General features: G+C 46.1%; 1 protein-coding gene across 1 annotated transcript in view; it reads left to right on the top strand.

Annotated features, from left to right (window-relative positions):
• RYR2 (ryanodine receptor 2) overlaps positions 1 to 15,802 on the top strand; it is a 3,458,987-nt gene that overhangs the window by 2,382,210 nt on the left and 1,060,975 nt on the right. Inside the window, exon 56 of the mRNA XM_085612346.1 lies at positions 3,656 to 3,731. Within this exon, the coding sequence (XP_085468472.1) occupies positions 3,656 to 3,731 (76 nt within the window). The remainder of the gene's footprint in view (positions 1 to 3,655; positions 3,732 to 15,802) is intronic.

Raw genomic sequence — 15,802 nt, 5'->3', positions numbered from 1 at the left:
ACTACTATTGGAATCAAGGAGGAACCTTGGCTGAGGAGAAAAGCTGAAGAGCTGAAGGAGAAATACTGCCCTTGCTGTGTGTCTGGGGTTGGCCTGCAGTTGCTATTTCTGCCAAAGGGCGGAGACAGACTTTGCAGTGTGCTGTTTCTCCTGCTTGAAGAAAGGACTGTGCTGTGTGCTTTGTCCTGAAAGGTAAGCCTCCAAGGGCCTGAGAAGAGCTGGCCTCCTGTTGTGGAAACACAGGGATTTAAAGGTTTCCAAGACTACTTTGTGATCAAGAGGAATCCCTGCCAAAGAAGTTCAGCTGAAGAGACTGAGGAGAAGTACTGCCCTTGCTGTGTGTCTGGGTTTGGCCTGCAGTTTGCTGTTTCTACTGAGAACTAAAGGACTTTGCTGTGTGCTGTGTCCCCTGCTTGAAGAAGGACTTTGCTGTGTTCTGTGTCCCTCTGAAGAAAAGTCTCCAAGGACCTGAGAACAGCTGGCCTCCTGTTTCTGAAGTCCCAGGCACAAAAGGACTTCACCCCCAGCTTCCCTAAACTTCCTTGCTGGGAGTTCCAGTCTGCCAGGAGGGCCTGTAACTGTGTGTGAGGCCTTCTTGTTGAAGGGAGCTAGAATCGCAACTCAACGAGAGAAGCGCGATGCCTTCGCAGCAGTCGCTGTCGCATCATCGAGGAAGCGTGTTGCCACTGCTGCTGTTTGCCGTCGCATCACCAGAGAAGCATGCCGCCGCACATAGGGTGCCGTCGCATCACCGGAGAAGTGTGTCGCAGGGCCGTCGCATCGCTGAGGAGGCGCGCTGCAGCCGATCCCCGCCGCAACATCGGAGAAGCGTGTCGCAGTCACCGAGGGTGTAGTCGCATCACCGGGGAAGAATGTTGCAGGGCCTGTCGCGGCTCAGAAAGTCACAGAGTTCACCGCACGGGCGTCGGGCATGCATGCATTGCCTCTACGTTGTCGCATCGCAGTAAAAACGCCATTTTTTTGCATCTCACCAGATCGTCGCAACGCATCGAGGTGCCATCTTGTCGCATAGGAACCGGAGCGCAGGAAGAATCGACACATTGCCTTCTCTGCGACCCTTCTGTTTGTTTTGCGTTACGCATCCCAGGTACTTTGTGAGTAAAGTGTCGCATTTCATCATCTACAAGTTTATTTTTGCAACAACCTTTCTAAAGACATTCTACTGAGTTTTTGTATGTTGGATTTTTGTTGTTTTGGTTTTATTTAGTTTAGATAATGATATTTTATTTTTCTAAACTGGTGTGGTGTCCATTTGTGGTGTTTTCACTGTGTTACTGAGAGTGTTGGTACAAGTACTTTACACATTGCCTTTGGGATAAGCCTGTCTGCTCGTGCCAAGCTACCAAGGGGGTGAGCAGGGGTTACCTAAAGTGTGTATCCCCCTTACCCTGACTAGAAGCAAGGGTACCTATTTGGAGAAAGGTACCTACCTCTGCCAACTAGATACTCCCATTTCTAACACTACCTCACCCTGGGCTCTCCTGGGCCAGAACCCGAGCCGCCGCCAATAGGTCTCTGCCTCAAAGGCCGAGAAGGACCAATCGCACAGTCCCAGGAAGTCTCAGTGGCACATGTATTTTAGTGTTCCCAGTCCTAGGCCAGTCCTCTGCAGAAATGACCCAGCGAAATCCAGTCTACTCGAGGCAAATTAATCCTCCACTGTCGCCTCGGCAGAGATGGGCAGCTCACTCCTTTGGGGGCTCTGAGGCCAGGAAGGAGTGTTCCTCCCCAATCCCTTACGCTAGTTTCCATCCATGATTGTCAGCTCGCTTTACCCACGTCCTCCAGGGCTGCAGCCACCGTGTGTCCAGCCAGGGCCTGAAGCACTTGCCTTCTCCTGCCTCATTGGAGCTCCCGATGCCTCCTGGGTCTCCTCCCCGCACCTGTGCAGGGTTCCGTAGTGAGAGCAGGCTCCAATGGGTGGCAAGGCCCAGCCACAGCCTCCCGTCTGCCGCTCTCTCAGGGCCTACACAGCCAAGACGCAGCTTTGTCCACCAGGCCGCAACAGCACCCTCATTCTCGCTTCTCCAGTGGGTGGCGATGCCCCACCACAGTCTCCCATCTGCCACATTCTCAGGGCCGCCGAACTTGAGCTGCGGCTTTGTCCGCTCGGCTGCAATGGTGATCTCACTCTTCCAGCTCCAATACAGGAGGATGCAGGCCATAGGCGGCCACCCAAACAGGTGAGGTAGGTCGCACACAATTTCAAGCTCTCTGGGGAGGGGGGTCATTTATCGCTGCAGACCCAGGATGATGGAGGATTTATTGATGGTGATGAGAGCCGTAAGGGAGTGCGTCTAGTCAGCCATCTTTCATTGCCACTCCACCCAACATGGAAGTAATGCTTGTTCCCAGTTTCTAAGTGATTATTTAGATAAAATGTGTTATATACAAGGATGTTGAGGCGAAGAACTCAAATGTGTCCCTTTATTTAATTGCAAATCACTAGTGTACTATATGACCACATCTCTTCCATGTCCATGATTGCTCTTTACATCACTCACACTTCAAAGTTTTGATAGTTCAGATTGATGTTGCCACTTGCATCTTTCTGTGTTAATGGATGCATCCGTGTGCTTCCCTAGTGCTGTCTGGGGGTGGGTTGAACTCGTGGAGTTTCACTCTGCGTAAGTCCGCATTGTTACATAAAACTCTGTCAAATTCTGTGGAGGAAAACATGCATGTTGCGCTGCTCAGGCTGCACTACCGTCAGTAGCGCAAGCATCGGTGAAAAATCTGACTCAACTGCACCATCCGGTGCGCAACAGCATGCGGCCATTTGAGTTGATTTTGCTGCTGCTTGAGTAGAAGATCTACTGCAGCAGCAGCAAATCTACATGAGAAGAAGCCATCTGACCACAACCACCTGTGTTGGAAAATCACTCTGGGGACGCCAAATCTCACTCACATTTCTGAAGCCTAGCAGGAAAATATTCCGCCAGACAATGAATGGTGAAATTTGACTGGAACGCTGCCAAATTCATACCACTCCTATTTCTGTCCTACTTGCGATGAAAAAGTCTAAAATCTCCCTGGTTATACTCACAGCAGATCAGATCTAAGTACCTATGTAGATCTGTTACTTACTCTACTTTTATATGATGTCTTAGAACCTCATTTAGATCCTGACTGATGGGTTACTTCATCACAACAGTGACAGATACCCAGTCCGCCAAAATATAAATCCCATAATAATTGTATTTATATTTGCGGCAGACAGGATATCCCTCACTGTTGTCACAGAGTAATATCTAAATCAGGCTCTTAGCCTCCAGCTGCACTTCCACCTCTTCACCCAGTTCAGCTTGGAGATTTTCAATTGCATATGAGATTTACCAAAATTTGAGTGATATCTGAAGTACTCTGTATCATCTACAGTGTGTTCAGGGCCCCAAAAACTACACTCTAGAAGTATAACATATGTTGTTTTAAACATGTTTCCTGACATCTGTTATCACACTAATCAACTTCAAGCTCCCAAAGAGACTCTCAGCAAACCAAAGGTCTGCATCTATGGCCCTTGCAAACTGAAAGATAAAATGTTTTTCATTTGACAACACAGCCTATATTGACTGTAAAATGTTTTAACCTTTTATGCATTTAAGCTGAAATACATATGTTCTTGTTTTTTAAGGCAATGGCTGAGATGATGGCTGAGAATTACCACAATATATGGGCAAAGAAGAAAAAAATGGAGTTAGAAGCTAAAGGTAAGTCATTCCTGCATCTCACTAACATGGTTAATGGGGTGGAGGATTAAAAATAGAATAGGTAAGATAATAAGATGTTTTTCTTTTTGCAATACTTTAAAACAATATTTGTTTTTGATGTTCATAAGATTATGAAGACATGAATATGGTGTGCTTTTAGGGCACAGGGAAATATTTTAGGTTAGTAATTTTGTGTCCATCTTTATTACTTGTTCACATTTTACTATGCTTATTGTGTACTATTTAAATATCGAAATATTCATTATGTCCAAACCTTCATGATGAAAAATGCAAGACTGGAGTTTGTCCAATCTTTAAAACATGTGATGGTTTGTGTACTCCTGAAACTGGAATATTTGCAGACATCCACAGACTAGAAGGTTTGTTTGAGGACACACACTTATAAATGCAACTTGTATGCACGATTAGTGAATTAGTCAAGATTGCAGTGGCTGTTTATTAAAGTGGCAACCCACCAAATTAATAGTGGCTGCCCTAGTGGTATTGTTTACGATGATAAATACTGGACTTCTTCACACATTAAAGGCGATTACAGTACACTACAACCTTCCGAAAACATATCTCTTTTCTTTTAAAGAACTTTAATCTGACAGCAGAATTTAAATATCAGATAAAGTAGACCCTGCCTTACATTATAAGGATTTTGCAATTCATCAAGGAGTTCTGTGATGATATGGCGGTATGAGGCCGAAAGTTGAGTTACGCTATAAGGTCATGGAATATTGAGGTGTCCCAAAAATGTATGGCAGAGTGTGTTTTATTTAGGGTGGTGTGTAACTCACGAAGTTCATAAAAACTCTGTCTATGAGGTTCTGCAGAGTTCCGTCAAAAGGCAGATAATATGCAGCTCATGCTGCATTTGAGTGCCGGTAGCATCGGCAGTGCTGAAAAAGTGCAAACAGCACCTTGCATTGTGCAAGAGGACTTGGCGATTTAAATTGATTTTGCTGCAGCTTGAGTAGAAAATCTATTTAAGTGGCAGCAAATCTACTTGAGAGGCAGCCCTCTAACTGTAACCACTCGTGACCACCTACAACCACCACGTCAGCAAGTCGTGCTAGGGGATGCCAAATCTCACTCGCATATTCTAAAGCATCGCAGTAGAAACATTTTGCCACATTAATCAGTAACTAGGGGCGACCAAAAGTCTGCCAATTCTACGGGCAGGACCAACCATTCCGCCCACCCCAAATTTTAATCATTAGAATACCTGGTCACTCCAACACCCTTCCCATAAACCACCTAAAACCTTGGTGTTTGCTCTTTCATATGAAAGTGGTAGTATGGTTGCAGTCAAGAAGAATAAATGTGGAAACTAGTGCAAAGTTAAATACATTAAAAAGCAGTTAGTAATTTGTTGTAATAAATATTATAATCCGTGTGCCACAAATATCTCCTTTCTACTCAGCTTCTGTTTTAGAAAACAGATCATAAGAATGAAAAGTCAATTTTCAATGCCTGGTTTAAACTGCAGCTGCAGTTATGCTGCCTGACAAGCTTTTCATCTAGACTGCTGACTCTAGCAGCAGGCATTCACCACAACTCGACTGTAATTTATTTCAGTTGCGCCACTAGAAATTTCATTATTACATGTGATGAGAGAAGTTACAACTCGCTTATAACAAGAAATTTGGAGACAGGCTTTTGTACAGGGATACCAGGCTAACATGTATTATATATGGGATAGCAGGCTTACATGTATTATATATGGGATAAAGTGCACCTTCCACATCTTATATGGTTATGGAAAGTCACTGAGGATGAGCTACTTTATAAGGTTATGGAACTCTGAGGCAACTTGCCTTATCATATGTGATGGGGATACTTTATTCCTTTTAATACATGGTCCCTAGGCCTGGGCGGAGCTCGCTGAGTTTCACTCTGCGGAATTCTGCAGGGTTACCAAACAACTCTGTCATATTCCAAGGAGTTCCACGAGCGGGCGGAGCATTGCTTGCTTGGCCACTGCAACTGCTGCACAACACAATTAAAAAAACCTGATTCCTCTCTCATACCTCTGATGCAATCCTGGACTGCCCTACTTGATTTACAGGCTTGTAGGAGGCACATCCTGATTCAACACTAATGGGAGTATCCATTCATGGTGCTTCCCCCCCTAGTGATTTTCCCCCATAGTCCTACAGAATCCAGTGCTGGTCTGGACAACCATAACATTGCAACCGGGCAGATAGGCCAGAAATAAATGTTTCCTCCAATGAGGAGAACCACACAAACATCACTGAGCCCCCGCATGGTGCTGTTGGTATTTCTGAGGCAGTGGGAGGCCGCCATGTGAGCAATGCAAAAACCCAAATTGCCGTGACTGTTAGCTGACCGCCCCCCCTTGGCCATTCCCACCTACTCCCCCACCCACCCACCAATAGAGCACACACCCTCCTACCAATGATAGATGACAGGAGCGACTGCAGCGGCATTAGGGTACCTGTCTTTCTTGATCCATCTCTGAGATGGGTAAACCAACAGCCTCCTCCCTCTCGCTTTTTTCAACACAGAGCAGATAGGGCATGCCACACCCAAGTTGTTGACATCAGACATTATGGAAGCAGCCAAACAGCCAATGCCAGCAGTGCAGAGGTCAACTGCAGCAGCTTGGTGTCTGTGCGTCCTCATATGTGTGCCATTAGTGTTTAGGACTGGAGGCTAGCGCTCCAGCTTTTGTAGTGTGCTTCAACCTGCCAGGTGTCTCCTGTCATGAGACTGACCCTCTTTGGTGGCTGCAGCCAGTGAAGGAAGGGGGAGCGAGTGAATAACACCGGATATGCTGGTAAACTCCGCTCCATGGCAGTTTTTTAAAAAACAGCACTCCAAGCAAAGCGGGGAGTTGCAAAATCTCCATGAACCCCCCAGGCGGAGTAGAGTCCACCACCCACCCCTATTGATCACACCATCACCTTTCCCACAAACCACTTACATCCTTGGTGCATAGATCTTTCATATGGGGAGCAAAGACAAAAATCTATTTGGGGTCTGGAAATCAATGGTTTCAGGTCCAGGACCCCCATTTGGGATCTATACTCAAAAAGGAAGAGCTGTTAAGGCAGTATGTTCTTGTCCTGTTATATGACTCTTCTTGGTTAATTGGTTACGGATGACATCCTTTTAGGCTTCTTGCTTATTGACACATAGGCCATTCATTAACAGCCAGTTCGGTATGTGTATCCTGGTCTTCAGAAAAGGCTAACGGACAAATTGGTCTTAAAGTGACTTCTCTGCTATACTTATCGAAAATCTACTTTCGCCATAGAATTAGATTTTTTTTTAGAATAACTGGTGGAAAGGTACTTTGAATTCCATAACTGGGCCTGTGAAAACAGTAAATAAATATTTATTTACGCTCAAGTCATGGAAAAGATAATTTCCCTCAAAGAGTGACATACAGTTTTTAGCAACTACCCACAGTGGGATCATATTTCCCTTAACATGTAGCATGTCACGCTATTATGTATTAAGCACCCAGACCAGTGGACTTCTGAGGCACAGTTTGAGTAGTAAATTATCGCATATATAATAAAGTAGATTTTCCTAAATGGCGCTTGTCTCTGCCATGTGTCTGGCCTATGGTTTTAAAACTACAACACAGATATAGAAGAATGGGGTTTCCTGGAGCCACACAAGTTAGTCATACATGTGGGTGAGGTAAGTACAAACTGCAGCCTTCACATGCCATTTAATTTACATGCCGCTGAATCCTTTCATGCACCAAACTATCCTCACTTATTGGAGTGTTCAATAATCCAAAAATAGTGCATGTTTTAGGGCAAAAGCATATGCACTGTTGTACTGTTTACAGGGTGCCCTAAAGCCTGAAAAAACACACAGAAAACATTGGGGGTCCGATACTAGATGATGTCCTTTCTTAAACCATCCATAAACCTTAATGTTTGAGTCCTCACTTTTCAAGAGTGCATAATTGTAGATTTAGAGTACTTGGGGCTAATAACGATGCAGATCAGAACGCAACCGAGGGTTCGTCGGTTACTTTCCGACAGCCACATTACATTGCATGTGGTCGGAGGCAGCAGTCGAAGGGACCAACTGATGCTTTCTTGGGCTCATGGAGCCCACTAGTCGTTTGTAAACTCACCATAATCCCTTAAGGACGGCGCTTCAGTCTATGATGTTGGTTTCCGTCAGCTATTGCAAGGCGGCCTTACCGACATGGGAAGGCTATCGGAACTTGACATTGAACGTGCCTCGTTTGGGCCTGAACGTCCCTGCACCGTGTGGCAGGCACCATGAGGCAAGCCTGCCACACGGTGCAGGGATGCTCACAAATTTCCATTTCCATTTCCGATTCCGCCCGATTCACAAGATCACAAAAATAAATGGAAATTTCTGACTGCACTATGTGCAGTTGCATTGTAATTAGATGATCGGAACCCCCGACCTATGGTTGGGCAGTTCCCTCACGTTGTCAGTCGGAGGCAACTCTAACCGACATCATAATGAGGGTCATAATCTGTATGTGAGTCATATTTGTATATTTACATGGCAATTTAAGCTCCTCTTGAAGGTTCCATGGTCTCTGTAATAAGAATACTGCATAGCCTGTATAAGTCATCATAGTAAACTTTATTCGATCTATATAAATAGACCATAAAAGTACAATAAAAGAAAAAAAACATTACAATACAATAAATATTCAACAGTGTCTTTTACAATACATTATATGAAATGGTTCATAAAAAACTTTATAATGTCTTATCATGCTGCTGTCTGTAACATTCAGAAATAAGTGTTCCATTTCGAATTGAAATCAAGAGGAAAAGGGGAGGGCAAAAACCTTGACTGGGGCTACTCTATGCAATGCCGCTTACCTAGGTGTCCCTTGTACTTGTCAAAATGCGTTTGAAAACTTTGTACGGTTTTTACAGAAAGGCACCATGAGAGTCAAGGCAGGAAACAAATTAAGTTAAAACCACTCAGTGTGCGACATATAAGGACTTATAACGGTACGTCATTAGGAGCAGGTGATATCCAACTATTTTTAGTTTAAGGTTATTCTATCTAAGAAAAACGCATTGAGAATGTCTGCTATGAAATGATTAAACTAGGCTTCTCCAATAAGTAGCTCGTGAGCTACTGGTAGCTCTTCAGCTACCTGTAAGTAGCTCACCAATGTGAACCTCAAACTACAGAATGAGAACCTTTTGCATATATATATATATATATATATATCTCCTACTGGCGGTCGCCAGTAGGTAGTTATAGTTAGGACCTATTTTCCATGGGAAATCCGCAACATTCTATTTACAAAAAGTCTGGCGCTGGTTGACGAATATTCGCGAAATTTTCTAAACTTTTGGCCAGCTCCGGTCCGCTCCTATCCTGAAAGTTTCGGGGTGATTCGTCAAGCGGGGGCCGAGAAAAAAGGGGGGTCCCAAAACACGTTTTCCCCATGCAATTTCCCATAGGACCTTTTGACGCAGCTACAGCCCGAACTGCTGAACGAAATTACACCAAATTTGGCAAAAAGGTAGTCCTCAGTTCAGACTCGTGCCTTTTGCTTAAATGTTGTAACTCCGTTCAGAAGTTCCTGAGAAAATTAGAGTTAAATGTACATATATTTCTATGGCCTTGGAGGATCCGCGCACCCTGAGCGCACCCTCTGTGAACCGTGCGCGCACCCTCCCGATCACACGCTGAATGCTAATTGGCTGTCAAGTGTCTGTCAACATTCGAAACCAGGAACTGTTGGCAGCCATTTTGTGCCTTGGTAGAAGCGAGGCTGAAGAAGTAAGGGAAACAAGTGTCAGAAAGATATAAAGGGGGCAGGGTAGAAATACTCTGACCCTCTAGAGTTGCTTAGGGGGTCCCAGAAGGACTCCCAGGGCCCCTTTTTTTTTTAAAACAGCAAAATGCGCTCAGGGTGCGTGGATCCGGCCGTAAAAAAAAAAAAAACAAGCGCGGGCATTCGCCCTCCCTTAATAATTAGCCCCCGGGGTGCCAAATCCCGGGGGCAAAATGCGTAAAAAATTATTGGGGGGCCAGGGGAGCACCCCAGCCCCGGGGACCGCTACCTACCGGGGCTAGAAAATAAATAGGATGGGGGGGCTGAACGGCCCCCAAAGCCCTGGGGACCACCCCCCGGGGGCTTTATTTATTGAGGGAGGGGGGCTGTGTGGCCCCCCTCCTGGAGCCCTCGAGGGCCCTAGGGACCGCCACCCCCCAGGGCCAGCTCTTACAGTATCCTGGGGTGACCACCCCAGGACACTGTTGTTTGCTATGAGAGGGCGGGAGTCTCCTGCCCTCCCATAGCAACCTTTGTGTGGATTTTGAAAGAGAGAGCAGGGAAACCTGCTCTCTCTTTCAAAATCCAAACCATATTGCTTTTCCACATGGGGAGCTGCATGTCAGCAGCTCCCCATGTGGAAAAGCAATGCCGGCTCCTGAAGGACGCGGGGAGCCGGCTGGGACCGTGGGGGCGTTGGGGCTCCCCCCACGGTCCCCAACATTTTTTATAAGCCCCGGGGGATGGAGTCCCCGGGGATAATAAAAATGAGTGATAGGGGCTATATTTTTTTTACGGTAAAATTAGGAGTCGCGCATCCTAACGCGTTGGGTGCACAATTTCTCTCACGTAGGGTGTGCGGTTCCTAGCGCGTTGGGTGCGCGACTCGCAGCAACAATTGAAAAAAAATAATAATAGCAAAGTATTAAAAATATAGTTTTAAAAAGGAATAAAAAAATAGAGTTAAATAAATGTACAAATATTTTTTTTTTAAATTCCATTAAAAACATGTCATATATATATTTTTTTTAAATGTGTAAAAAAAGAAATTAAAATTTTTTAGAAAAACAGTATAAAAACATAAATAAAGGAATTGATACACTGAAAAATAAAGATTTAGAAATCCTATGAAATTCATTAAAAATCATAGGTTAGAGATAAGTTATAGATAGGAATTAGCATTTAAAAAATCTTTGAAATTCACTGAAAAAACCATAGGTTTCAGGCACGTTATAGTTAGGAATTAGCATTTAAAAAACCTTAGAAATTCACTGAAAAACCATAGGTTTCAGGGGCGTTATAGTTAGCTGGACATTTCCCTCGTACAAAACCATTGAAATTCCCCTGTTATAGTTAGTTCAGCTAACTATAACTTGCGCCCCCGCAAGCACTGCTGATGACGTCACATATTACATCACTCATGACATGGTCAGTGACATCACTGATGACATCACTGATGACATCTCAAATGACATCACTGATGACATCATCCATATGATAATTTGATCTTCTCACAACCTAATATAACCTTTGATACATCCACTCTAAATTACATACTGCCATTCTCAAAACCATAGACACTCCAACACCAATAAGTACATACCCACTCACTGATTCTTAGGTCTACACACCCATCCACTCACTCACCCGTACAGTCACTCATACTTATGGTCACTCAGTACAGGACTATCATATGCACTCATACACCTATATAGACACTCACACACCGCCACTCATCCATAGAGGTACTCACACACCTACTCAGTCATGCAAATAATTAATCACACTGCCATTTACTCACCTATACAGTTATAAACACACTAGCTCAATTACTCATACAAATACTAGCACATTCTCACGCTCTTTTACAATCAATGATGCAAGCACACACTCATCCATACAGCCACTCTCACAATCACACACTCTCACTTATAGCCATTTCTTCGAGCACTGCACCCCTACTAAAGAGGAGCTAGCCAGGCAGGCTTAGCATAAGCCATAGGCCTTTGAGATAGCACAGCGGGCTCGCTGCTGATATGAACACGGAAGGTCAGAGCTGGCAGGGCTGGTTCAGCATTTCATCCAGGCGAGGTTGTCAAGCGCCTACAGATTCTTCCACTTGTAGAGCGTCCCATAGAAGCAGTCTTGACGTTAATATTACCAGCAGTAACAACTGCAGTTTTCTTAGTAGTAATAATAAGAATGGTGGTAAAGATGGCAATGTTCTTGCTGTCAGTAGTGTGACTGACAGTTGAATCATGGTGTGCACACCTCAGTTTCCTCTGGCTTTTTGACCAGTCAGTGGACAGAAAGTGCAGATATCGGTGATTCGCGCGTGTTTTTGCCCATTTTATCCCGGGTGAGGCCTCTCTACTGACAGTGTAGAGTGCAGGGGCGGTGAAACAGCTCACTCTTCTAAAATAAACTTCCCACCCTTTGTTTAAACGCTCAGATACAGTTCCTGCAGCTGTGGAAGCTGATTTTTTTCAATCAGTCAACACATACACTGCAAAAGAAGTGTATATATACAACGCGCTGGGACACTCTATAACTCAGAACAAATCGCGACTTTTGCACTATGGGGCATTTATAACTGTGATGTGCGTTCTCTCATTTAGGTTTGGAAAGTAAGTGTGCATCTATAACCCCTTCGCTGCGGCGGGAATTCCGCCGCAGCGCTGAGGGGTGCGGGGGGGCAGCGCGGTGGCGCTGTGCTCATGACGGAGCCGCTCCATCATGAGCCACGGTTGAGCTGTGCTCATGACGGAACGGTTCCGTCATGACTCCGCCCAGTTGCGTTGTCCCCCCGCACAGGCGGGGAAACAGCGCCGCGTGGGCGGAGCGGCCGCCAACGGTCGTGGCATGACGGAACCGCTCCGTCATGAGCACACGGCAACCGTGGCTCATGACGGAGCGGTTCCGTCATGAGCGGGGAAGGGGATAAGGTGAGTGCTGTCTTCACCTGAGGTGGGTTTCTGGGTCTATTCGAAATACTGTCTCCAAAGTACAGTTGTACCAGGTTTGAGAAACAACACCTTTTGCAAAATAGTTGTTGAAAAATAGCGGCACAAAACAGCTGCAGTCACAATAGAGCGCTGAGTAAATGTGAGCACAGTCCACTGCTTGTCGGGAAGTTGTACATCTTCCAAGCACAAGTTCAAAAAGCTGTTATGTGTTGTGTGCATTTTGCTCACCACTGTTTCGTGTACGATCGTATTCCCACAGCAAGCAGATTGTATGTGAGACCTGAGCATCTACCGCAGAGCTGAGAGAAAAACTCTGGTGATACCAGTTATTTCTTGTTATTATTAGTTGTTGCTATCAAAGGTGTCTTTTGGTCTCAATTGTTTTGTTTTTAGATAAACGTGTTTTTTTGGGCAGCAAGTCTATTACCTAATGTCGAAAACCCGTACACACAGCCGCATCTGAAAGAAACTATTTAATACCAGTCAACTGGAATTTCTAGCTGGGCGTTGTGACCGCGAGACGTCCCAGGGATCGGCTGTCGCCAATAACGGAGCACAAAGTTGAATGTAATCCACCAATTTATTTCATGATAAGGGATTGGGTCCGGTGAGGGAAAAAGGAAAACAAGAAAGTCAGGAAGATTACGTAAGGGGCGTAGGTGTTCGTTGGTCGTCGGTGTAGCTGACGTCGAACTGCAGGACTCTTGCTCTTTAATCCAGGGACAGCGGTATGCAGAGGCAGTCGTCTTAACTCTCGTAGTTCCGCTCGCTCGGGACCAGCGTCAGCAAAATAATGACCCCAAAAAAAACAAAGAACAGGTTCAGTTCTTTTGGACTCGAACAGACCCAAGGGAAGGTAGTGAGGGAGGAGGGTTCACCACGGTGTCTTCCGTTCTATCGGTGTGTTCGGGGAAGTGCTCATGAGCTATGAGGGTGAAGGGGGAAAGTAGGGATGCAGCTCTTAATAACGGGGATCATTTACGCTTCTTGTTCCTAGCGTTCCCCTAGTCTGCCTTCCGACCCAGCCCGCCACACGACTCCGTACCTGAGAGAGCCACACCTCTCCAGACGTGCGGCTGGGCGATGCGTGGGGTCGTTGGCCTCCAGGCTCTCCTTCCTCTGTTTGCAGTCCGCACTCCGGATCTCCTCGCTCGTCTTCTTCCAGCAGTCCTCCATCTCCTTTCGCCTCTTCCTTCGTCCTCTCTGCTTCCGGGTTTCCCGACTGTCTGTGTTCTCCTCCCCTTTTTCTGCCTCGCCTCCACGTTCCGATAGGTTTTTCTTCCGTCTCGTCATCTGCGGGGGCGTGGTCTTCCCATGCAGATGTCCAGTTAAAGGGACCGGCACCTTCACTGCTTTCCTCCGGCATCCACACGTCTCTATGCATTGAAGATGGGGCAGCCTGCGGTAAACGAGACAAAGCAATGTTTTCACGGGTGGGAGCCCACCAGTCTTCGGGTTCCCCGTTCTCGTTCTGGGCGGCCAGAGGGGGTTCAGACGTGTCCCGGTGACAAACCTCCCCCCTAAGCTGCTCCCGCTCGGGGAGAGGGATAACCCTGGAAAGATAGTCAGCATTGCCATTTGCGCAACCCCGACGGTGTCTGACCTCAAAGTTATATGGTTGCAAAGATAAAAACCATCTCAGTATACGGGGGTTATTTCCCTTGTTTTGGCTCATCCATTTGAGGGGAGCATGGTCGGTAAAGAGGGTTAACTTGGTTCCATGGAGGTAGTACCTGAGTTTGTCCACAGCCCACTTAATCGCCAGACATTCCTTTTCGATCGTGGAGTATCGGGTCTCTCGGGGAAACAGCTTACGGCTGATAAAGAGGACCGGATGCTCGACACCAGATGGGGAAAGTTGGGAGAGGACCGCCCCCAGCCCACGCTCTGATGCGTCAGTCTGTAGGATAAAAGGTAGGGCAAAATTTGGGGAGATCAGGACAGGTGCCGAGGTGATGGTCTCTTTCAGGGATTGGAAAGCCTCTACTGCTTCTACCGAGGGGGAGACCAGACCCGATGTGGGGCTATTTTTCTTCAGGAGATCGGTTAATGGGGCGGCAACTTCAGAAAAATGGGGAATTAACCTACGGTAATACCCCAGGAGCCCAAGAAAGGCTCGGACTTCTTTTTTTGTACTTGGGAATTGTGTGTTTTGTATTGCCCTCACTTTCTCTTCTTGGGGTTCGATCATACCATGCCCCAACATGTAGCCTAAGTATTTCACCCTATCGAAACCTATTCTTGATTTTCTGGAGTTGATATGGAGGTCAGCCTCGGAGAGGCTCCCTAAGACTTTTCTGATGTCTTGCACATGTTGTTCCCATGAGGGGCTATATATCACGATGTCGTCCAGGTATTCCGCAGAACAAGATTGATGGGTCTGGAGCACCCGGTTCATGAGCCTTTGGAACGTTGCCGGGGCTCCATGCAGACCGAAGGGAAGGACCGTAAACTCATAAAGGCCATCGGGAGTGACAAAGGCGTTTTCTTTTTCTGTCTTCTTCGCGAAGGGGGACCTGCCAATATCCTTTGGTCAGGTCAAGCGTGCTTATGTATTGGGAGTCCCCTAATCTCTCGATCAAGTCGTCCACCCTGGGGATTGGATAGGTGTCGAACTTGGAAATAGCGTTTAGGGCCCGAAAGTCCATGCAAAACCCAGAGGAGCCATCCGGCTTGGGTACCAGGACTATAGGGGAGGACCACTCGCTTCTTGATGCCCTAATGACTCCCAGTCGTAGCATGTCCTGTACCTCCCTCCGGATGGCGTCCCTTCTGGCAGCCTTACCCGGTTCGGTGTCTATGGTATGTTCTATCACTTGGGTCTTTCCTGGGACATCCGAAAACGTGGACGAAAACTCGGAGAACACCTTTTCCAAGCTGTGCTTTTGTACACTATCCAGACTCGGGTTGATAACGAGGTGTTCCCTGGTAGATTCCTTTATTTTTTTTTATTTTTTTTTAAGTAATTGTTTTTTTTTTATATAAAAACCTTTATTGAACCACAATAAAATCCACAGTTTGACACAGCTATCTTCCGCCTACAACCCCGTTGGGCCGGCAGCAGCATATGAACATTAAGAAGTGTCACATTGTGCAATATTAACACAGCATGCCGCCTACAACCCAACAGGGCCGGCCGCGTAAAAAAAAAAAACATATAGTTCCGATAACACCAGGCAACACGAGAGGCAGTCCAGAACAATCTATGGCATCTCAGCGTTAAAGGACGAAAAAATAATAGGAAGGCAATAAGGAGGGAGTAGGCTAGCATATATTTCCTAACGTACATCCTCCACCAGCACGCATTCCCAGAGGACCCCACCAGACAGGCA

This window comes from Triturus cristatus, chromosome 6 (genome assembly GCF_964204655.1).
Source record: "Triturus cristatus chromosome 6, aTriCri1.1, whole genome shotgun sequence".
Classification (NCBI taxonomy): Eukaryota; Metazoa; Chordata; class Amphibia; order Caudata; family Salamandridae; genus Triturus; species Triturus cristatus.
This window is presented reverse-complemented; position numbering and strand designations above follow the sequence as displayed.